The 25522-nt window shown below is 43.1% G+C and overlaps 1 protein-coding gene across 3 annotated transcripts in view; it reads right to left on the bottom strand.

Moving 5' to 3' along the window:
* ARMC9 (armadillo repeat containing 9) overlaps positions 1-25522 on the bottom strand; it is a 142128-nt gene that overhangs the window by 103182 nt on the left and 13424 nt on the right. For all 3 annotated transcript variants that reach the window (XM_031452384.2, XM_064485258.1, XM_031452387.2), the window contains exons 6-9: positions 22916-23008; positions 19766-19790; positions 12265-12422; positions 7351-7449 (exon numbers count right to left, since the gene is read on the bottom strand). In XM_031452384.2, the coding sequence (XP_031308244.1) occupies positions 7351-7449; positions 12265-12422; positions 19766-19790; positions 22916-23008 (375 nt within the window). The remainder of the gene's footprint in view (positions 1-7350; positions 7450-12264; positions 12423-19765; positions 19791-22915; positions 23009-25522) is intronic.

Raw genomic sequence — 25522 nt, 5'->3', positions numbered from 1 at the left:
TGGGTGCTGTGCGATGATTTGATGCTGGGCACTCAGGGAAAGACCCCTAAGGCCCAGGGCACCAGAAGAAAGTGGTGGATGTGCGTGTGGACAGGTGGTGGTTTCCCATCTGAGGAAGCACAGCATGAACTTTCGGCAACCTCTTTAGGGCACAGTTAGAGGACAGCGGAACAATGAATGTATTATCCCATCATTAGTCATTGAGCACACACGCGTACCAGGCTCCGGGCAAGGCTCCCTGGAACCCTTGGGCGTGGGGGAAATAAAATGCTCCCTAAGCCAAGTGAAAGAGCAGAATTGTGGTCCCATCACTTCTCAGCTACAGGTGAGAACTTGAGTCAGGCCCTCAGTGCTCATGGGGTGGGGGAGGGGTTTACCGGAGCCACATGAGCCTAGGACAGCTCTTGGTGACAACAGCAGGATGAGAGGCTTTGCTACCGATCCATGACATCAGGAAGTGTGTTAGAGCAACGGGTACGAGGTGTGACATGAGCAAAGTGACTGGAAGTTGGCTGGGGCAGACGGGGTAAGCAGTCCTTTACTGCAGGGCTTCTCCAGGCGCTAGTGTGCTGCTGAGAGGCGTGAATCCCGGGATACAGCATGTCGCAAACCTCACATCAGTGGTTTGTTTGGGGACAGGGACATCCTGTGGGATGAGCTTCTACTCACGCACTTGGGAAAATGCTGCTCCACGTGACGGCCACGGGTGTTTGAGGCCCGGGGAGGGTCAGAAAGAAAGAGCTGCGACTCAACACCAGCAGCGCCAGGGTGACAGGAAGGCACGATGTGCGGGGCCGCAAACCTCCCCAGACCAGGGCAGACTCCCGGGCCCGGCTCACGCGGGCCGCACGCGGAACCAGGTGCGCATGCGCCGTGCCGGGGAGCAGGTGAACAGGGAAGGCGGGACCCCTTGGCAAGTGACCTCACGGGGAATGACCACCAGGAGAGGTTAAGTAACCACAGCGGGACTCGGAAGGAAATGCGTGCCAGCCACGGGACAGAGAGGCAACGGGAGCCGGAGGCCCAGAGGGGCATCCCCGCCAATGGAGAAGGGAGGCCGTGGGACCAACTCTGCAACACGAAGGGGGACTTGCACAACGAGGGTTGTGACTGCAGGCGGGGAAAACGTTGCGAATGCGATTTGGAAGTGGAGCTCAGTATGTGTGTTGGGGGGTGCCCAAGTGGCTGAATGTTCTGGCAAGTTCTACAGAAACTTCCTGGGCAGGAGCCTCTCTGGCTCACCAGGTCACTGAGGGCACCGCCTTGGCCGGGCTCCAGCACCCTGTAAGCTGCAGGCGTCTGAGAGCCTGGGGCTGGGCTGGGTGCACAGCAACGCGCACACCTGGGGGAATGCCGGGGGTTGGGGCGCTGGGACCTCTTGGAGTTTCCGTGACCAGAGCCAGGCCTGGAGAAACAGATGAGCATCAGATCACGGAAGGCTGGGGACCTGATGCTGAGCACTTGGGACCAGAAGCAATGACAAGTATTAAGCAAGAGAGTAACATGATCAGATGCCTGTATACACCCAAATGCTTCCTGAAACCTGAGGGCGTAAATGAATGAACAAGATACAACAAGAAAGGTCACTCCAGCTCCCATGTGAATGAGCCATCAGAAAGCCCAGAGCGCTGAGACTGAGACCAGTTAGGAAATGTTGCCTTATGCCAGGACACAAATAGGGAGAGCCTGAACAGACACAGAGCCACAAAGATGGGGCAGGAAGGAGGAAGCCCGTTCAGATCCCCACAGCTGCCAAAGCACAGGGCAAGGGAGAAAGAGCCTCGGGGGCCCCCTAGTGTTCCCTGGAGTGTCACTCATTCACCGAGAGAAATACAGGAGGGGAAGTCACCTGGCTGGAAGAAAAGATAAGCCCAGATTTGGACACAGAAAATGTGATGACCCTGTCAGACACCCATGGAGAGAAGGCCAGCGAGTCTGGATTTGGAGGTCAGGGGAAAGGTCTAAGCTAATAGCATAGTCACCCTCTGCCAATCAATGTCCTACCGACTGGTTGAGATCAAATATGTTCAATCCTCACCTCACCAGGGTCAGTTCAGGCACTGGTGTATGAGGTGCAGCAGGGAGAGGGAGCTAGGTGTGCAACTCCCCCAAGACACACAGAGCACCGGGCCCTGAAAGGCTGCCTCAAAATGCAGTGGCGAGGCAGGAAACGGGCAGCGTCCTGCCAAGACAGAAGGCCACCTAAGGGAGAATGTGAGGGCTGAAGATGTTGAACTTCACCTGCAGAGCCACAGTCCACACAACAGGAAGCTTCAGGAAGCGTCCTCCTTAGTGAAACAAGGTCAGAGCAAGGCCTGAGCAGCTGCACAGGCTGTCCCCCAAGAAGGGTCACCTCCACCACCACCATCATTACCTCCACCACCACAACCCCCAGTCCCCTACAGGTTTTTATTGCTAACAAAGATGATTGATTTTGGAAGTAGATGCTTCTAAGATTCACATGTCGTGGGCCTTTAAAATATTTAATGCAATCACACCTCAAAGTGTTATAACTTACATTTCCAATGGGGCCTACTTGGAGTTGTTGAAGAAAGGGAGGGTGAATTCCCAAATGAGCCATTTTCCCAATAAGAATGCATTTAAAAGGAAACTTTCCCATCCAGTAAATCCACAAACCCAGAGGTGCCACTGGGTGGGATTTGGGTCTCACCCAGGGGCTATGCTCAGATTTTTACCTTGAGTGTCTCTGCATTCATGCTTGCCCAGAGCAAACAAAGGGCTAAGACAGGGACATACCACGGTGCTTTTAAATGCTATGTGCAGCATTAAGTTAAAAGAGACAGTTGCAGAAAGATTGCGTAATAAAAATCTCAATTACACGTGCTTTTTAAAGCTCTAGAGGATGCATACGAAACACAGTCAACAGTGTCACCTATGTAGGAAGGTGAGATGGGGTGAGTGTGAGGGAGGGAAGGGGTTTGTGTTTTGCTCCATTTACTGCGAATTGTTATACATTTTCCAGCTAACACATATTCGTGTATTCCTTGTGTGACCTGAGAATACAAACAACTCTCCCTCTTGTGCCCTGAAGAAGAAGTTTCTCCTCTTACTACTTGTCACGAGATTCCTGATAATATAAAATCAGGTTCATCTCCTATCCCAGCAAATGATAGGCCCGTGGTTTGGAATCTGATTGGGTAACGACCAAACCTGGGGTCAGGGTGGCGACAGGCAGTCAAGCCCGAAAAGGCCACCTGGCAGAGTTCTCCTCTCAAAAATGTAATTCGTCATTCTCAATCCTAGAGACCCAGAGTTGAGGCCCAGCTGTAACAATGCAGCAGACTTTTGGGCACAGTCACCTGGGCGGGAATGAGGCAGGGTGGAAACACACTTCTTCCACTCATGGTGCTTCCTCTGCAGGGCCTCCACCGGCATAATCGTCAGACACAGCCCCCAGAGAGGGGGACTTTCTGGATTTGCACTGCCCTGTACCCCTCTTCCTCCAGGCAGTGAGGCTCCCAGAGAGCACAGGCTCGCTTGCTCCCCCTGCTGCCTGGTGGTGCAGGTTGTGGGGGTAGGGGGGCTTGGCCACACAGCTGTCCATGACTGGGTGAGAACATTTCTTTAATTCCAGAATTCAAGAGTAGGTGACCCACCTGCTTACAAAAAAACCAAAATCCACGTTCTCCAATATACGTGTTGCGAGAATCAACGCCAGTGTCTTCAGCTCATTTTTCCTTCATTCTATTGCCCTATTTTTCAGTTGGTTCAGAACTTGGGAAGGAAGGGTGCTATTTACTTCTGAGCCCTTCTTAACTTTTAGCAGTGAATGAGGTTGCAGTGGGCCAGATTTAAAGACCAGAATCAAATGCGCTGAACTTGACAGGCACCAGCCGTTCTCTGATGGACCCCGGCCAGGCTCCTTTACAGAGAACAGTGAATTGAAACACTAGGCCAAGGGGGAGCTGACCGGGGAGCAGGCTGGAAAGAAGGCTGGTCTGTGCCCACCTATTCATCTTGAAATCGATGGCACTCTGTTTGGACCTAGAGTAAACTATATTCCCTTAAAAAAGTAAAAGAGTAATCTTCTCCTTCCGGTCCTAGATACTATCAGTTTAGTCCCCTGAAGTCCTGTCTAAATTGTATCCTAATTTCCTCTTCATACGTTATAAATCTGTTATCATAAATTGACGTTAGGCATGCCAAGTCAACTACAATATTCTTTTATACTTTTATAATGACCCCTCATCCACAATAAAAGATTGTTTGCAGCTTTTATTGCCTGTTACTAAGTCAATGACTCAGTAGAAAAAAAAATGGTTACAAGTTAAGGTAAACAGAGCTCATCCTGTCTCCCGTGGTTTCTGAGGCTTAGAATCTGTACCTTAATGCCACCATAACAGGGAAGGATGGCAGGACCAGTCTCCTGACAAATGAAGACAAAATATCAGATATGCTGTGCCCCGTTCCCTTTTCTCCTGCTCCTTATTAACATAATATCAGTTTTAAATATGCTGGTTTCATGACTCTGCCAATAGAAAGGGTTCCTGTACATGTGAAACAGGATGGGATTTTATAAACAAACCTGGAAAACACTAAGTGTTTACCAAATTATGAATTAATACATAAGTGGAAGAGAGGGAAGAAAGAAGGGGTCTAGACACAGATCCTGCAATGCTAATTACTGCTAGAAAGCCATCATTTTTGGTAAATACTCTGATTCTTAACATCATCCTTAAGCTGATAACCTACAGCTAGGCATATTCTGGACACAGAAAGTCGACTCAGCCAGTCCTCAGGGATGTGGCTTGAAGCCCCTCATCCCAAAGGCCCACGAGGGAGATACTTTCCCGAAACTTGGATGTCTGTATGTGCTTTACTGACATTAAAAAAATGGCCAGCTCCCTAAGATTCTGCATGCTAACACCACCGGGGCCACATCCCAAAGCAAGGACTCTGCAGGTCCTGTCCTCCAGGGTCCACAGGTCCGACACAGTGACAGCCCCTCGGTACTCCCACGTGCACCTCGAGGACATGGCCAAGGACGCTGGCTCTTCACCACATTACTGCATCCTTCCTACCAAGATCCACGAGAAGAACTATCCTCAGGTCTTAGCACCAGAATAACACTGTGAAGCGTTGTTTTTGACCTTGCAGTCTTTTAAAAAAATGTTCTTAGACTTGTTAAATTGTAAGAGTAATACACCTAACTTGGGAAAATTCCATGGTCTAAAGGGCACACGAGGAACACCTTGAAATGGTCTATCGTGGGATGTGTGATGGGCTGGTGGGCGCTCACTGTACTGCTGTGCTTCCTAGAACGCACGTGTAGCACAAATGTTTTAGATGCAGTGAATATCACCCTCCTTTCCTTTATAAATAAATCATGTAAACGATTTTTGCACAGGCTGCGGAAAGCCTGGTGCCAAATCTGTGCCTCCCTCCCTAGCTGTACAGCAACTTAGGACCTGTATTTTTTATACCAGCCTTAGCCATTAATTACCTTTATTTTTCCTACCCTCATTTTCCTTTAACCACAATTTCTTTGTCCCTCCAGCATTGCTGAGATATAACAGACGTGGAACATTGTGTAAGTTTAAGGCATACAATGTGATAAATTGATAGATGTATCTATTGTGAAATGATTATAACAAGAAGGTCAGTAAACACATCTGTCATCTCACATGGCTACCTTTTTTGTTTTGTGGTGAGAACATTTAAGATCTGTGCTCTTAGCAACCTTCAAGAATACAATACACTATTGTTAACTACTGTACATTAGATTAGATCCCCAGAACTTATTCATCTTTTTTATTGCATTATTTAATTATTTTATTTTGGCAGTGGGGGTGGTAATTAGGTTTGTTTATTTTTAGAGGAGGTATTGGGGATTGAACCCAGGGCTTCGTGCATGCTAAGCACGTGCCGTGCCACAGGAACTTACTCACCTTAAAACCAAATGATTGTACCCTTTGACCAACATCTCATTTCTCGCACCCCTTGGCAACCACCAATCTACTTTCAGTTTCTATGAATTCTAATCAAAATTTCTTTCTCTTTATTTTCTATTTTTGTATTTCTCATATTTGTATTTTCTCATATTATAATAATAAACTGCTTCATACCTACTTGAGTATGAGGAGGTTGTTTTAATACTAAAAAAGGCCTCTGGTTATGAAGGCCTTAGTATTCATGTGCAGACACATAATGAAAAGTCGGGGTCCTGACCCTGGAGGCTGCCTAAGGATCCCCTGGGGCTTCCTTCCTAATTCAGAGCATCGGGCTCCACCCACTCAGCCTGGGGAGGGGGCCGCAGCAGGTTGGTATGCACTCCCGGACAAGGGTTCAAGGACTCTGAAAACTTCCTCGGGAGACACTGGTGTACTCACACCCCCAGGTAAGAACCCAACTCAACTCCACACACCTCCAGCTGAGCTTGTAGGAAGGACGCAACATCACCTATGTAGTATTTTGGCCTGTCATGCGAACCTGACTCTAACCACAAGGAACCATCAACCACAAAAGGAACAGTGCTCTATTTTTAAAGGAGAGGAAGGAGTATATTCCTCTAAAATGTCAATGTCATGAGAGTCAAAGGAAGACTGGGGTAATGTTCGAGATGAATGGAGGCTAAAGAGACGCAACGCATCAACACACTCCTAGGGTGCGGCTGCTGTAAAGGGTGTTAACAGCCAGGCAGACAAAACTGGAAAATGCACCGTAGGTCAATTAGGTAAGAATAGTGCATCAATATTAAGTTTACTGAAGTTGATAATCTACGGTTATGTAAGAGAACATTTCTATTAAGAAATGCACACTGCACTCAAGTAGGTAGGGGAAGAGAACCGTAATATATGTAATTTATCCTCAGATGGTTCAGAAAACATATTGTGTGTGTGTGTGTGTGTGTATGTGGAGAGAAAGTAAACGGGTAAAATGTCAGCAGCTGGTGAATGAAGGGTAGACAAGTGTCCTTTCTGCTACTTTTGCAACTTTTCTGTAAGTCTGTAATTATTCTAAGTACAAAGTTAAAAAAGATTAAATGAAAGCCCCTGCCTTAGGCTGTGCAACTCCAATGTGACAGTTATTTTTTAAAAAGCGGAAAGTTTCCTTCGATTCCTGCTGACTTGCCACTGTGACCAGACCCTGGACCCTCAAGCAGCTCCACTGGGCAGAGAAGAGGGCGCCTCCCTCCCCACCACCCCCAGGAGGCCGCCTTCCAGCTGCTCATCTGTGAAAAAAAGCTTTCTTTTCCTTCTGGGAAGGCACAGACCTCCTAGGCCAGCTGAAACACAGACCCTGGAATGTGTTATTTTCTCCTGCTCTCTCACTTTTTAAAGTTACGGGACTTTTCAGTCTGGGGAGCAGACCAGGGGCGCAGAGCCTCACCGTGCCAGGCCTTGTGAAGTCCACGCTGTGCGCCAGGCTCTGCCGCATCTGGTTACTGAAGAGGCGGACACAGACGCTCTGGAGGTACTCCGGGGTGATCTGCACAGAGGACAGAGGACGGCTGGTGAAAGGCGCGAACCGCCCCCTCCCCAGCCACGTGCGGCGCCCTGGCAGGCGTTGGAGCTGACCCTCAGCAGTCTCTCTGTGGGCACAGGGATGGGACTCTGCTTTAACGTCGGAGCTCCAGGGAGTTAAAGCACCAAGCGCAATAGCAAAACAACTGCTAACCTACTACAGCTATGATCATGGGATAGCAGACTTTAAGTTATAGAATTCCACCTGATGTACTCCCACTGTCATGTAAGATAAACTGATTTTAAAGCTTTTGTTGTTGTTGTTACTTCAAACAACACAGTCATTGGGTGGCTATAATGTGGGGGAAAGAATGCTGGGCTTAAGATCTGAAGGCCTGGGCTCAAGGAGTGGACCCCTGAGAAGGCCAGCAGCTCTGCCTCCTGCCTTCCCAACCTGTCAGATGAAATGAATGACGTTCACCGCTCCAGGTCACAAGGAGGGGTAAACGAGGTCAAGGAAAAGCCTCGCACATGGCTCATGGCTCAGTAAAGGCCTATGGAAGAGTGATGGAGACGTTTTATAAACCATCAAGTGCTTGACAGCTGGAGGCTGGATTACTGTTGCATCAACACTACTATATCACAGCATTTTTCTGTGGCATCTCTCATGCCTCTCTCCACAACTCCTATAAATCAGGACTAACGTACGACATCTAAGGTGGTAATCTCTGAAATTTTTTCTTTTCATCTTACATCTTTTCTTTTTATAAAAGTAATGCATGCTCATGTAAAACATATGAATGACATAACCTCTCCCCAGTCCCACCCTGCTCCCACAAGCCAATCCCTGGAGGTAACTACTCAACAGTTTTACATCCTTCCAGTCTCTTTTCTATGCCTGATGGTTAGAGGGAACCTCCTTTTCCACAGCCTCATGATTCCACGTGGTGAACTTCCACGTGGTAACGTCACTCGCCTCTCCGCCTACTCCTCACTCAGTCCTGCCCACAGGAGGAAGATAACTGATTGGTGAGTCAGAAAGAGTGGGAATGCTGGCTAGACCCTCTTCTCTGACTCTGGTGCTCCTGCCTACCCCACTGGAAACTTCTGATCTGCTTCAGCCACATGGAAGGCTCTATCCCTCCGTGGCAGACGTCTCTGGTCACTCCAAGACACTCAACTACAAGTGACTCGAAGAAGGGCCTTACCTCTCAAGGCTGCATCTTCTACGTTACCCTGAGTCCACGTCCTCTGAATTCCTATAGTATCAAAACGTAAACATTCCTTTTTCATCCTGTATGTTTAATCTTTCCTTTTATACCTGTTCCTTCCCTACAACCTAAAAACATGTCCAAATATATTTCATATTAAAAAAATGTCTTCCCCTTTCTCCTCCCTAGGTCCTCACCCATCAACTCCCCCCACCCCCACAATGTTCCTCCTTCACAGCCAAGGTCCTTGCAAGAGCAGCCAACATTTGCGGGCTTACCTTCCTACACACCACACTCGAGCTCTCACGAGCACCTGCACCACCCCAAGGAAACTCACCACCAATGACCTTCTAAATGTCAAAAACATTGGACACCTTTCAGTTCTAGACTTCTAGAGTTTTCTGTGAGACTTTGGATCCAACCTTTGCACTTGAAACTGTTTCCTCCTTTGACTTCTAGAACTGCTACCACAACCATCTCTTTAACAAGGAAATTTGTTCCATCACTTTCTTACTTGAAACAGGTGAATGAGGAAAGGATATGAATAAACAGTTGACTAAAAGACAAAATGTCAATGGCCAAAAAACATGAAAACCTATTCAGCCTCATACATAAGTAAAGGAATGTAAATTGAAACATTCAGAATACCAAGTTTTACTCACCAAACTGGCAAAGATATCAAAGTATAATCATGTCTAGTCTTGGCAAGTGTGTGGAGACACTCTGATACACTACTGGGGGTGGGGGTGGGTAGACACTGTTGAAATCTTTGGAGAAATAATTTGGCAACATCTATCAAAATCTGAATGCCCATAACCTTTGACTTAGCATTTCTACTCTTAGGATCTCATCTTACCTATATTCAAAGGTATACACTATATATAAGGATGCTCATTGCAACATTTTTTGTTATAGCAAACCAAAAATCTAAATGTTCATCATCAGAGATTGGATGGATTATGGTTCAGTCTTACAATGGAATAATGCACAAGCAACAAAAAGACTGAGGTAGGTGTGTGGCTGTGTGGAAAGATCTCCAAGATATAGTGAAAGTGGAAGAGCAAATTTGAGAAGAGTAATGGGTCGCATGAGCCCACGGAAGTATGTGTATATTACATGCACATGCACACACATGTCCACACACGCATATGCACAGAAGTGTTCTGAAATAATACACAAGAAACCTTAATCTCAAATATCAATAAGGAAGTGAGACTAAGGAATCGTGTGTGGAAGGGGCCTTTTCCTTCTTACTATATACTCCTCTGAATTATTTCAATTTTTTACTAGGAGCATGTATTTCTTTTACATTAAAAACAAGAGAGTTAAGAGTCCAGTCCTTGCCCCTCCCCTCCATCTCGCCAAACTTGACCCTGGAGGCCCCGCCCACCCCGCCTGGTGGTCTGCGGGCCTCTGTGCACAACTCCAGCAGTGACAGCCTGCGTGCCCATCTCTGGTCAGCATGCCGCATCTGGTGTCATGTCGACCCTGGCAGTCAGAGGCACACCAGGATGATGGTAGTTATATTTGAATAGGAGAGAAGGCAAAAGGAAAACGTATGCTTTTCTTTTTATTTTTCTCTGTACTGTTTTGAGTTTTCTAACTATGTACATGTCTTCTTTTTCTTCCTTTTTGTCAACAGTGGCTATATAAGCCACTTTTGGTTTGTATCTGGTAATTTTTTGTACTAAAGAAAAGTCAGTATGTGCTATTTTCGAAACTAAAAAAAACCTCTAATACTAAAAGTCCAGTTTTCAAGATACACATTTCAAAAGCTGCTCACTGACTGCAGGATAAAGCATGAATTCCTAAGCAGGGTCTACAGATCTCCCCACTATCTTCCCCGATCCACTCCATCAGTCTTCTTTCAACACATGCCATCCCTCCAGCTTCGGCCATTTCCAGACACACGAAGCAACTCTGAGCAGTTGTGTGAATGTTCGTGCTTTCACACAGCAAACAGGTTTCAGCACAGGATACTAAAACATATGGAAAAGCTATTGGAAAAACAATGCATGTACGTAGCTCTGGCCTCAAGTTCTGGGGGACTCTCAGGGAACTGCACACCCACTCCTTCCAATTGTTTACTCAGATGTCCACTTATGAAGGTGAAAACCTGGAAACAACCTTAATGTCCAACAATGGGGACCCACCTGACACTAAAATAAAGTATGACATTGCCATGTGATGGGAAACTCTGCTGCTACTGGAGCTGGGGCATGGTAGAAGAATATTTAATGACTTTAAGAACACATGATTTAGGGGGGAAGGTATAGCTCTAGTGGTAGAGCACATGCTTAGCATGCACAGGGTCCTGGGTTCAATCATCAGTACCTCCCCTATGAATAAATAATTAAGTAAACCTAATTACTTCCCCCCTAAAAAAAGAACATACACTTTAGCGTTAAGGAAAAAAGCAGATTAGAAAACTGCATGAACTGAGCCCATTTTTGTAAAACATGTGTATCTAAGTATTGAAAAAAGTCTGGAATGGTAACAAATGTTATTAGTAAGTGACAGAATTTAGGTAATTTTATTTTTGCATAGTTCTAGATTTTTGAAACATCCTATTATGTAGTAAGTTGCTAAAACAATTTAAATACACAAGCTTAACTGGTATAAAACTGAGTAAAGCTTAACACACACAGGAGTACAAGTAAAACTGGGAAATCAGAATAAAAGCAACGGATTATATCAATACCAATATCCTGGTTGAGATATTGTACTATAGTTTTGCAAGACGTTACCACCGGTGGAAAATGGGCAAAGTATACAAGGACTCTCTCTGCATTACTTCTTAAAATTACATGTGAACCTATAATTACTCCCATTAAAAAAAAACTATATTTCCACAAAGAGATTTTATTATACTTTCTAATTTTTTATTGAGTAAAACACCAGAGGCATTCCCATTAAAGTCAGGAATAAGACAAAGATGCCAATGATCACATTATTCAACATTGTCCCAGTGGGAAGGGTATAGTTCAGTGGTAGAGCACGTGCTTAGCATGAACAAGGTCCTGGGTTCAGTCCCCAGTGCCTCCATTAAACAAACAAACAAACAAACCTAATCATCCCCACAAAAAAACAAGAAACAAAAACAGTGCCCCAGAGTCTTAGCCAAAATGCTAAGAAAAAAAAAAAAAGAAAGTTATGATATATAATGAGAAAAGCAAAACAAAAATATCATTATTTGAAAATGATTTGACTGCCAATCTAGAATATAAGAGAATCAATCAAAATAACCTATCAGGTTAATAGAGTTGAGAAAGGCAGCTGCATACAAAAGCAACATATGAAAATCTATAGCTGTATTATATATATATCAACAGGGTACATATCCCCCTCGTTTTTACACCACTACACACTACTTTTTTCTGTTGCAAATTTATTCTTTGCTAACATTAAGAATAAGGTAGAGCAATAAAGACACGGTAGATAACGTGTTAGGGAAGTGGATGAAATGCTGCAGCAGCATGATAAACAGCATGCACGTGGCTCTGTGAAGTAGGGGCAGGTGTCACTGGCTGGGGGCAGCCAGGAATCACATATCAACACCGTCCATGCCCATGACTTCTTTGAGACTTCATCTCAAAGAAGACATGTGAACAATGGGGGATCTTCCTTACCATCTTGCCACTGACTGTGGCCTCCAGAGAATCCACCAGCTCGGCTGTGACTCCAATGAGATTGTGGTAGTCCGCCTGGATCTTATTGTACCGTTTCAGGTATGTCATTGACCTTCGCTCAGCTTCTACCAGCTGCTGGTGGAGCTGCTGCAACATTTCTAGGAAGACAATTTATACTTACATTAAAACAAAACAAGAACAACAATTTAAAAACCCTTACAATATTAAAAAATAATTATATTCTTCTCAAGGGAATACCGCTCCCATTGTTAGAATATTTTACTATAACAATGAACTTGACACTACGTATTTGTGTTTAATACTACTTCTGTTTCACACCACATTTAATTACAAAGTGCTTTGTAATCAGATTTTTTATTTCTTATCCCTTGTGGTTCAACTGAATCACCACTGATTTTCCTAAAAAATCTATTTCCTTGATTGAACCCCACACACCTTTTAGTTCTTCTATATATAAGAAACAAACTCAGCATTTCTTTCTATAATCAGCTCACAAAATGGTTGAACCAAACCTGTGTCTTTTTCTCTGTTAGTGCCCCATGAAGTTGCCTGGGGGATACTTCTAACCACTTTTTAAGTAAAGGTTAGGGCTGCTTGCCTGATGCTGAGAAAACTAGAACCCAGGATTAGGGAAGATCTTAGGTGCTCATCCTGCCAGTTCCATAAGGCACAAGCCACCCCACTGGGCCTCAGAAGTCTTGGAACGTTCTCGGGTTCTCTTCTTGGACTCTCCCCCACCCTACCTTCATCTCCATGCCCCATGGGCAGCACCTGATGGCCAAGCCTTCCTGGGTGCAGTTGGAATATGTGAATTTTCATCAGCGTCACACTCCTTGGCCCTACCCTACATTCTCCCTTTCCTGGAAGACTGTGTTTTAGATGGAGGGACGAGTTGCTGCCCCTAAACGCAAGTTAACTCACTATTGTCCCAATGCGGGCACTGTATAATATCTAAACTCTTCATTTTAGAATATTTCATGTGTATAGAGACTTTAAAATTATAAAGACCAAATATGGCCATTGTTTTACAATAACTAAAGTATAACTGACAAAAATATTGAATCATTATGTTGTACACATGAAACTAATAAAATATTGTAAATCAACTATACTTCAACTTAAAAAAATTATAAAGACCGAGGTTCAAATCCCTACACTACCAATTTCTTGCTGGGTAACCTGGGTCAAGGTACTTAATTTCTCTGCTTCTCATTTCTTAACCTATAAAATGGGGGAAATAATGATCTTGAAGGGGTACTGTGAGGATTAAATGAACAGACATACTCAAAGTGCCGAGCACAAAGCTGGCCCATAGCAGCTGCCCGTTCACGGCAGCTATTGTTATTATTCCCTTTCATGGAAAGGGGTCAAAGATTTTCTAAACGTATTTCTATGCAAGTAGATAACTTGAAAAAGTGACAGATAGGTTACATCCGAAAGCAGTGGTATGCAAACTCTGACATCTATCAGAACCACCCAAAAATAGAGACGATCAAACCTCACCTTCAGAGACTCTGACTTTGTGGATACCGGGAAGGGGCTGACTATCTACACCATCAGGAGACTCCCCAAATGGCTCTGACACAGCCCACAAGTTTGAGAACCACTGTCCTAAATTATCTTTTCTTCCTAATCTGTGTCCTAAACAGCTATGAGGATCACCCACATTCAAATTGTATTTCAAGAACTTCCATGTTTCACCATTGTTGATGTGTAAAAGTGAAATATTTTAACCATTAAAACCTAAAATATCTCAAAATAATCAAGTGTTATTACTATTTAACACCCATGAAATCTCAGTATTGAGAGGTAACTAAAAAGTCACCTGGCAAAAATTTACATCCATTACTTGAACATCTGGAGAACATTCCTGGAAATCCTTTATTAATCTTCTCATACGATATGGGGAAGGAGTCATTACCTTCTTCCTACACTAAGTATTATTTAAGCTTTTTCATACGTACAAAACTCAAAATTACATAAACAAGAACTTTTCCAAGGATGAAAATTACACAGATAATACACAGTCCCATGTTATGGTAATAAATATTGGAGAGTGTCTGTGTGAACTTTCTCAACAGGTACCAAGTGGCAGGTGAATGAAATACCAAAACCCATTAGGTGGGTCAACTGCCTTTCCAAATCATCAGTGTTGATGTCACCAAAGTGGTCCCTCTTGAAAGGAGCCTGCGCACACGTACAAAAAACATCCTTCCCCTCAGAAACTCATTGCACAATTAACTAACTGCAAGGGACTATTTGTGGAACTTTTGCCTTGGGAACCCAGAATTCATGTTTATGACAATTTCAAAGTATGGTGGTATACCTGAGGGAAAGGAGGCCTAACTGCCAACAGTCTACAGGAAAGAGTAAAGTAGGCAACTGGGCTGAAACGTTCATAACCATTTCAGATACACCATTTAGCAAAAAACAGCCTGCTATCCAGAGATGTCACCTTGCAGACACCTTAACTGGCTACAAACAGGATGTGACCATTACTGTAAGCTTTTTGGGTTACAGCTCAATACATCAACTTTATTTCTTAGCATTAAACAGAACTTTGACTCCTTTTTCCTTGTCAAAAGTTTTATGAGACAAGGACAACTAAGCCAAGATGCCTTGCCACACAAGATCTCAACTTTCAATGGAGATGTCTTATTCCATGTTATTTTAGTGAAACTGTCATAGTCATGCCAGCGAAATGTATTGAGACTCTTCATGTTTCAAAGCCACTGACATAATTTGTGCAAAAGTCAAAAGAACTGCATCCCAGGTTTTAAACAAAAGATATATACAACTAAAAGAATGCCAGTTAAGGTCACAGAAAGTTTTCCTATAATTCCACCATGAAATGAAACAATAACAAAAGTGATGGAGATCTTCCCTACAGTCAAGCAGGCAAGGTTTCTCTTGTTAACATTTCTACTTCATCTAGATGCATTGCTTTTTTTTTTTTTTTAAGAGCAGATGAGATTTAATTTTAGAGACCCCTTGGCTGCTCAAGATGATACATTTTAAAATATGGAATTTTTTTCTAACCTAATATAAAAAACTAAAATCAATCATTCTATTCTTACAATATCATGGACTCTTTTTAATTTGTATTCAGATATATATTGGCTCTTTGCTATTTTGCTAGCTCACAAATACTGAATGAAGAAAGTTAAGACTTGTAACTTGGAATATAGGTCATCATTTTCAAAAATACTATTTACAGCTCTGGACTCTAGAAAAATAATCAGTTTTACTTATGGTTTCCTTTGCTGTGCAGAAGCTTGTAAGTTTCATTAGGTCCCATTTGTTTATTCTTGCTTTTATTTCTTCTAGGAGAAAATTTTTGAAATGTATGTCAGATAATGTTTTGCCTATGTTTTCCTCTAGGAGGTTTATTGTATCTTGTCTTATGTTTAATCCATTTTGATCCATTTTGAGTTGATTTTTATATATGGTGTAAGGGAGTGTTCTAGCCTCATTGTTTTACATGCTGCTGTCCAGTTTTCCCAACACCATTTGCTGAAGAGACTGTCTTTATTCCATTGTATATTCTTGCCTCCTTTGTTGAAGATTAGTTGAACAAAAGTTTGTGGGTTCATTTCTGGGCTCTCTATTCTGTTCCATTGGTCTATATGTCTGTTTTTGTACCAATACCATGCTGTCTTGATGACTGTAGCTCTATAGTATTGTCCGAAGTCTGGGAGAGTTATTCCTCCAGCCTCTTTCTTTCTCTTCAGTAATGCTTTGGCAATTCTAGGTCTTTGATGGTTCCATATAAATTTTATTATGATTTGTTCTAGTTCTGTGAAGTATGTCCTGGGTAATTTGATAGGGATTGCATTAAATCTGTAGATTGCCTTGGGCAGTGTGACCATTTTAACAATATTGATTCTTCCAATCCAAGAGCATGGGATATCTTTCTATTTTTTAAAGTCTTCTTTAATTTCCTTCATCAGTGGTTTATAGTTTTCTGTATATAATTCTTTCACCTCCTTGGTTAGATTTATTCCCAGATATTTTATTACTTTGGGTGCTATTTTAAAGGGGTGGTATATTTATACAATGGAATACTACTCAGCCATAAAACCCAACAACATAACGCCATTTGCAGCAACATGGATGCTCCTGGAGAATGTCATTCTAAGTGAAGTAAGCCAGAAAGAGAAAGAAAAATACCATATGAGATCGCTCATATGTGGAATCTAAAAAAAAACAAAAACAAAAACAAACAAACAAAAACAAAGCATAAATACAGAACAGAAATAGACTCATAGACAGAGAATACAGGCTTGTGGTTGCCAGGGGGGTGGAGGGTGGGAAGGGATAGACTGGGATTTCAAAATTGTAGAATAGATAAACAAGATTACACTGTATAGCACAGGGAAATATACACAAAATGTTATGGTAGCTCACAGAGAAAAAAATGTGACAATGAGTGTGTATATATCCATGTATGACTGAAAAATTGTGCTGAACACTGGAATTTGACACAACATTGTAAAATGATTATAAATCAATAAAAATGTTAAAAATAAATAAAATAAAAATACTTAAAAAAAAGAAAAATAATCAGGTGCCCATTTTCTGAAGGGGCCAAATCAATTAATACCAGAAATGCTAAAAGATATTATTTCTATATCCTTTTTAGAAGGCTAGGTGAAAATAACAATTCAATATGCTATAATGCCAATCTAAGTTTTTATTCTAAACACCATTTTTTATATAATTTCTTTTAAGGGACTCTTCCACTCCAAGCACTCACTTTTCTTGCCTTCTTCAAAAGTTTATGGAGGGTGGGTGGGGCGAGTATAGCTCATTGGTAAAGCACGTGCCTAGTACCCACAAGTCCTGGGTTTGATTCCCAGTACTCCCATTAAAAAAAAAAAAAAGCTCATGGAACTCTCACTTTATCTATGAAACCTGCCCCTTCCTATTAAGACACATAATGATATTACCCAATCATTCAAATTAAGAAACAATACCTGGCTCTGAAATTAAATTAAATTGGGGGCTTGTTTGTGCCTTGTGGTCATCACGGCCTTAGCTGAGGGAGGAAGGGACAAACTGATGACAACGAGCTATCGTGACACCATGCCTGGGCCCAAGCCTCTGGTCCAAGTGCCCTGTGGTGCTAATCTCAGATCTCCACGGCAATACTGCATTTGGGGGTTTATTCCGCCACAGACATACACTGTGCCTGCCAGACTCAATTCCACAGACATTCAGCTTGGCTATCTCAGAAAACTCATTAAAATCGAACCCAAAGAAGGCTTGAAAACCCTGGTCTCCTTGCTGAAATACCAAATGAAGGAGCTGTAGGAAAACACAGACTCTTCTATTTGCACTCCCCTCCTTGTTTATTTTGTCTGCAAAATTGGGCCACTTATCAGAGAGATAGCTGGTTCCCAGAAAAAAGCTATCCTCAAAAACTGCAGGGTATGCTAGGGTGACAGGAGCTGGCAGAAACTCTAGAATCTAGAAGTTTCTCACCACTTTCCCACCCCCAATGCCTAGGAGTCCAAAGGTCAAATCTGAACAAGGACTAAACAGATTCAGTCAAGAATTAAGGCAGTTCTCTGGGACCCAAAGGATGCAGGTGGGGTGGTGGTTTTAAAATATGACTGCGAAGCCTTTGACACTCCTTCCCGCGGAGAGGTGGAATGTAACAATTCTCCTTCCTGCGAATGTGGGCTGCCCTTAGGAGCTCACTACTCATGAGGAGAATGCAGCAGAAATGACACTGAGGTATTTCAGAGACTGGGTTAGAGAAGGTGACACAGCTTCCACCAGTTCCCTCTGGGGACACTGACCCTGGGTGGGAACCCAGCCACCAGGCCCCGAGGAAGCCAGGCCACACGGAGAGTCTGGCACAGGTGTTCCAGCCCAGGGCCTCTGCTGAGAGCCCCGCCGACAGCCGGCTTCAGCCAGCAGACCTGTGCACGAGGGTGAGGAAGCCTGGGAGAGGGCTCTACCCGCTTCTGTCTACACCTGGGAGCCACCCAAGGGAGGGCTGCCCAACTGAGCCCACAACTCCCAAATGATAAAAAGAAGAAACGGACATTGTTGTTTTATGCCACTAAGTCTGAGGTGGTTTGCTAGGCAGCAAGGGAAACAGAAATAGTGAGGCGAGGGAGCGTTTCCAGGAGTTTCAGGGCAAGGCCCAAGTGACCAGCCCAACTGAAGAACTGTGGCGAGGGAACCGGCCCAGGCCCCCAGCCCAGGCCCGGAGCTGCACTAACCCAGAGGAAGCGGGCCTGAGTCGCTACAGAGACACCCGGGGGGCCTGGTCCTCGGGTGTAACCATGCTGGGGGCAGAGCCACCTTGGGGAGCTCACGGCTGTGGCCTGTGACCCTCCAAGTGTTCCACATTGACCCCAAGAGGCCAAAAGTATACCCTGCTGCCCCACCGTGTTCAGGCATGGACCCAGGGACTGATTGCTGAGACCTGCGGCTCCTCCATGAAGGGCCCCTCCGAGCTACAGGAGGGGGCAGCCCAGGACGAGCAGCATGTCTCAAGCTGCCGGGCTGGAGATACCAAGGCTACAAAGGGCGACAGCAAACATGCAGACTCTGTCATCTGAAGCTACTGAGGCCCTCGTGGGTATCAAATCTGAAGCACTGCTCATCTGTCAGCTCCCTGGAAAGCAAAGAGCTAAATAATTCACTTATGCTTCTTTTCTTTAGAAAACTTCAACTCTCTAAAAGGAAACAGAAAAACAATAGCAGGAAGTTTTGAAATCCTCTCTACCGTGATTCTGCAGTGAGAAGGGCAATCGTGCTATTTTATGTAGTAAAACTCCACCTGCTGGGAATTGAGGATGTTGCCCTCGACACCTATCAAAGACGTGAAGCGCATCACACACCCTTTTCCAACATAATAATTTAAGTAGTTTTCATAATGTTGCATCAAAGACAAAACTCTGGCAAAGAACCCCCACAGAGGCCACCATTTTCACGTTATCTAAAGTTTTTCTCACCTTTCTGAAAAACGAACAGTTCTTGGTAAAAATTACTAATGGTAGAAAGCCATCATTTTATGCTAAAAACTGAAGACTGGATTCCTCCTTTGAATGTGAAAACTGGAAATGCTTTAGTTCTTAAGTGGGTAGTCCATACGGCTACTGGGATAAGACCCCGTTAGACTAGTTCAAGGAAAAGTGGGAGAGACTAAAGTTAACTCACTCCCCGTCCACGCGGCACTGTGTCTTCCCACTGTGCTGGGCGGCTCCCTCCCTCGGGCATACTGCTTGGATTCCCTGTGCTTCTCTGTGTCTTAGTTACCCCACGTGCAAAACGAAGCTCACAATACCAGCCTCCCTGAAAAGTGGGCCTCCAGGAATGGCGATAAAAATGACTGCAAAGCACTTCATAAATATTTAGACTGTTAAAGCCCGCGTTTGCCAAGTCTGTGGAATTCTCTCCATCTCATTGCTTAGAACTTGAGGTAGCAAAGCTGCTACTAAGAAATTTAATCTGGATGATTTACCTTTGTTGCTGTGTCCATTCTCCTTCTGAGATGGAAAGAAGTTCAGGAAAACAGGCTTTCAGGAGACAGAGCTCAGAGCACCGCACATTGTGTCGGTCAATCTGAGAAAGAGCCTCTGAGGTAGAAAAGAGAAACCTCAGGACAGGGAAGGGTGCCTCTTAGTGTTGCTATAAGCAGCTAAGACAGCTACTGACTGCTCAGCCCTTGAATGACTCCCTCCTCTCTCCTAAGTTACTGCTCTGTGTGGCCAACAACCCCCTAACTGGTCTCCTTACCCGCTTCAAAAAGCCCCCTCGCAGCAACCAAAATGTTTGACTAGAAATGCAAATCTGAATTCATACCCTTTAACTCTGTAATTTCAATGCTGAAGCTTTAGCCTGAGGAAATGTGGACCGGGATGAAACCAGCACAGCGCAGCAGCGAAGACGGCAGACCTGGAGCCAGCCTGCCTGGGTGTGCATCTCAGCTCCTACACGTCTGGTCGCATGACTGAAAGCAAAGTATTTCCCTGTTTTATTTAGATTTTCTTAAATTTTTTTTGGTAACAGTGTTATTGAGCTTTAATTCACATGTTATGTAATTCACCCACTGAAAGTATACATTTCAGTGGTTTTCAGCACTTTCACAGAGCTGTGTAACCATCACTACAATCAGCTGCAGAACATTTTCATCACCCAAGAAAAGAAACCCTTTGCCCCTCAGCAGTCACCCCCACTTCTGCCACCCTCCCAGCCCTAGGCAACACTAATCTACTATCTTTAGAGACTTCCCTCTTCTGGATCTTTCACACAAATGGAATCATACAATACGCAGCCTTTGGAGTCTGGCTTCCTTCATTTAGCGTAATGTTTTCAAGATTCATCCATCTTGTAGCACAGATCAGTAACTCGTTCACTTTTATTGCCAAATAATATTCCATTGTATGGCTATACCACATATTGTTTATCCACTCCTCAGCTGATGGACATTTGGGTTGTTTGCCCTTTTTGGCTATTCTGAATAATGCTGCTGCGAACATTCACATATGAGGCGTTGTGTAGACATATGAGCATGCAGCTAGGAGGGGAATTGCTGGGTCATGTGATAATTCTATGTATAAACTTTTGAGGAAATAATCTATTTTTGAAGAATATTTAATGATATGAAGAAATGCTCTATTTGATAAAAATACTTTAAAATACATACACCTGCAAGTATCTATCTTTGTTTACTGTAAACGTTACATACTTTGGGATGTATGTACGCATACAAATGTATTGCTGTGCTCTCCAGATTTTCTAGAAGGAATATGATCAATTTCATAATCAGGAATTTTAAAAGTGATTTTTTTTAAAAAAATACAAACATGACCACATTATTCTGCTCCTTAAAAAGCTTTAAGGCTCGTCAGTACTTACCTCATAGGAATCTTTATGCCCTGGGCCCTGCCTAGTCTCTGACTTTCTCTCTCTCAATCCTTCTGCTCTAGAGTACTGTAATTCTTTGTGGTTTCCCAAACATACTGGCTCAGTGCTTTTGCACGAGCTGGACCTCCCATTCTTCATTCTGTCTGCCTCACAGACACCCATTTTCCCGTTCAAAAATCCAACTTGGATAAGACAACTATGTCTTGGCCTTTTCTCTTTTAATATATGTTTTATTTTTTAATTTTTTTATTGTATCTTTTCTTTGTATCCCTAATTCCTAGCACAATATTCAACCTAATATATGTGTTGAACTGAACTCCAAATATTTCCACATAACAAAAGAAAGGAATAATGTTTATAGTTACGGGCTATATTTCAGTGTATCTGTTTCAAAGCATGTTGAACAGGATAAAAGATGACAAGCATTTGCAAACTATAATACTAACAGCTAACGGTTATCAAGCACTCTGTGTCAGACTATTTTAAGCAAGTAAATTTTTTATGTATTAACTCAATCCTCATATCTTTCCTATGAGGTGGGTGTTATTATTAACATAACTAATATGATCTACAATGTAAGTAATTTTTTTTAGAATTCTTATGTACTGGTACCCATTACCTTTAAGGAGAAATGTTTTTTATAAGAACATTAAAATAATCATAAGCCAGGTTGGAAAAGTCCTAGTTTCACTGAAATCTGTCATTTTATATGGAACTCTAAGAAGGAAAAGAATTGGATATGCAAACATAATGGTACATGGCCAGAGGGAAGTATTTGAACAAAATCTTAAGGATATAAAAACAGAGAGGAGAGCTAGCTGTATTCCGTCAGACTGGGGACAGTCTCAAGGCGAGGCTAAGGAGCTGCATATAGGCAACAGGGAACCCCTGAGGCTTAGGAACCTGACACAGGAGTATCACAAAATCCCAGGGACAAAAAGGCTCAATGAGGAAGAGTCCTGTGCTTCAGAGTTAGAAAGGAAGCAGAAAGTGTTATGCAGCAAAGTGCATAAATTTTTTATTAAATGAAACAAAACAAACATCAACTTTACAATTCAAAATGCTATATTCTTGTTACGAAATAACTTTTGATACGTTCTTGTTCAGAATGAAAGGAGACCAGCATCCTTAAAGACTAACAAGCTTTGGGAAATCAGCCTCCTCCAGGCGGGGTGATCCATTCCATTCTTCCTTGGACAGGCTCCATTTACACCTGTGGCCTGATTAGTGTCCCCTTTTTACTCTCAAAAGTGCCCCTATTTAAACTGGATTGTGATGATGGCTGCACAACTCTATGCATTTGCTAAAAATCATTGAATAATACACTTACAATGAGTAAATCTTATGGTGTATAAACTGTATCTCAATAGTTGTTTTTTAAAAGTCCCAATTTGAATGACAAGTTATATATATGACTTGATCCATATGCCATGGCCTCAAGGCCTTAAAAGTGACTGACATCTGTGGAGGGACAATTCTTCCAAAGAGTTCTTTTCCAAGACAGACATTTTTTTCCCCTACTAAGACAGCTTTAAGGCCAGTGATGTGAAAATAAGACCCTAGCCAAGTCTCAGAGACCCAATGCCATAGAAGCCAACCACTTACAGGCCTTGACACATGCTCCCATTAAAGCTTCATCCACCTCTAAGCACGAAAACAACATTGCCATCACTTAGCCCGATTTGAGTCCATCTAAGCCAGCGTGCGACACCATATGTGGTCCCTACTTGCTTCAAAAGGATACATATAATGTTAAAAGCTTTGGCGTGCTACTGGCTTTAAAAATTAAAGCCAGAAACTTTTCCAACTTCAGCTTTAATTCTGGAATCCAAGAATCCTGAGGGGGGAAAAAAAAGACAATTAGAACATTAAATGCCAACAACATCATCAAGTTGTGGCCTTTAGGGTAAAAGAACTCTGCCACAGTTACTGAAATCAGAAGCAAGATGTCTTGCCAATGGTGTGATGCTATAAAAAAAAAAACAAAAAACAGGTTTTAGGACATTTGACCGATTCATTTATAGAAGATTCAAGAGCCCACAGGAGGAGGAGAGAATTGAGTACTTTCATAAACAGGGAAAAAATAACCCTGCCCGTGATTTGAACATTTCATGTGTTTTAAACACAAGCATGACAAGTAACCTTATTAGGTTGAATACCAGAATAATTGAGTACAGTTCAGTCATACGTGGCACTGGCAGGCATACAATTATCACTGAGTTCCTAAAAATCTCCAAAAGAAAGGGACTTATTTCCATAAACCTCATCTGGATAAAGAAAACAGAAAGAAGTTGTTATCTACCTCAAATATGCCATCTGGTCAAGAATTATGATATACTTTTAGTTTGGTCTGTCCCTTAAAAATAGTTTATTTACCTCAAATCATGCTCATTGATAAGGAAAAAACAATGATTTAAACAGTAAAAGAGTAAGTTTCACAAGCAATGGTCTCTCTCAGGACAATGCTCCTTATAGTCTTCAAAAATATCTACCACCCAAACCAAGAAGTTCCCCTAAAAAGGAAGCTATAGCACTAAAAGTTCATGTCCACTGACCTCTCAGATCCTGCCCCATCTCCCCTCATACCTGCCCATCCGCCCCCACTTCTCTACGGCTCCAATCCTCATCCACACCTCCACCCCATCAGCCTATCCAGTGCATTATTTGACTTTTTGGGAAAAATACTGCCAGATAAGCAGAGAAGTCTCCCATTTTTAAAAGATTTTGTAATTCCCTGACACAACATGATAAGTTTATTTATAATGTGTCTGTTACTGGTTGAACTGTGTTCCCTAAAAAGATATGTCGAAGTCCTAATCGCCTTGGAATCTGAGGTCACTGGGAACGGGGGTGTTGTGGTTGTGATCAGTTAAGATGAGGCTGGATTAAAGTAAGCTCTTAATCCAATATGACTCGTGTCCTTATAAGAAGGATATTTAGACACAGACACAAAGAGAAGATGGTCATGTAAAGACAGGGCAGAGATCTGGAATTAAGCAGCCACAAGCCAAGGGACACCTGAGGCTGGAAGAGGCAAGGAAGGCTCCTCCCCTAGAGGCTTCGTAGGGAGCAGGGCCCTACAGACACCCTGATGTCTGACCTCCGGCCTCCCACACTGTGAGACGATAAACCATCGTTGTTTTAAACCACCCAGTCTGTGATCCTTTGTTGCAGCAGCTGCAGGAAACTAACATAGTGCGCTCCAGCCAAAGGCTCTCTCTGCTCGACCAGACAGAAAACAACCTCTGCTCAGTACCACTAGGTTGGCCAACATAAACCAAGACTTAAAAACAAAACAACCTAAAACATTTGCATGCCGCTAGACACACGATCGTGAGATTATACAATCTTAAAGGCCAGAGGAAAAAAGGTAGATCAGCTACAAAGGAACAGCAAGTAGTCTGATGGCCAACTTCAAAGCAGCAACGATGGGAGGTAGGAGACGAGATAACAACACCTTACGTCCCAAAAGAAAATAATCGTAACTCTAGTGCTCCAAACTGTTTCTGAGAAAGCAACCGATGTTTTCACACAGACAAGAACTAAAGGAAGAGATCCTCAGCTAAAGGAGATTTTAAAGGAACGTACCTGAGGTAGAGGAGAAAATGATCCCAGATGGAAGGCCCTCAACGCTGGCAAGATGGAATAGGAAGCAGAAATACTGGCAAGTCTAAGGGTGAACCTATATATATACTGAGTGTATAAAATAACAAAACTTTCTAATTCATGGGGTTGAAATATATAATCAAAATATTTGACAATAATAGCACATAAATTGGGAAGGGGATGAATGAGGTTAATGCATTCTAAGGTCTTTACAATGGTCAGGAAGAGAGTAAAGATACTAACTTAAGATTTTATTATGTATACACACTAAAGTATCTGTGATGACCATTAAAAACATATATTTAGAGAGCAGCAAAAGGAAAAAAATGAAATAAATGACCTTCCATGAGTACTGATGACCTCTAAACTCATGGTCTCTGAAGAACCTGAACTCTGCCTTGGAGCCCAGACCGGAGTGCCCATGGGCCTGCGGGCTGAGCGGGACCCTCCCCGACTCTGCCAGCTCCGCCTGACCTTGACCCACGCTGCAGCCACACCGCCCCGTTGTAATTCTCCTACACAGACGCCCTGGCTGTGAGAAAATCTAACACCCCATTTCAAGTTTCATCTTCTTCCTAATTATTTGATATTTTCAGCCTTCTAGAAGAAGGCGGTAAAACCAAATTTGGACTGACAGAAAAATTAGCACAGTCTTCAGCTTGCTACTCTATACCAAGCCGGCTCTGATGGAATCCGTCAGCTCCCTGACCTTCCGTTTAACAGTTACTATTCAGGAGGGATGAAA

Source organism: Camelus dromedarius, chromosome 4, assembly GCF_036321535.1.
Source record: "Camelus dromedarius isolate mCamDro1 chromosome 4, mCamDro1.pat, whole genome shotgun sequence".
In the NCBI taxonomy this organism is placed as follows: Eukaryota; Metazoa; Chordata; class Mammalia; order Artiodactyla; family Camelidae; genus Camelus; species Camelus dromedarius.
This window is presented reverse-complemented; position numbering and strand designations above follow the sequence as displayed.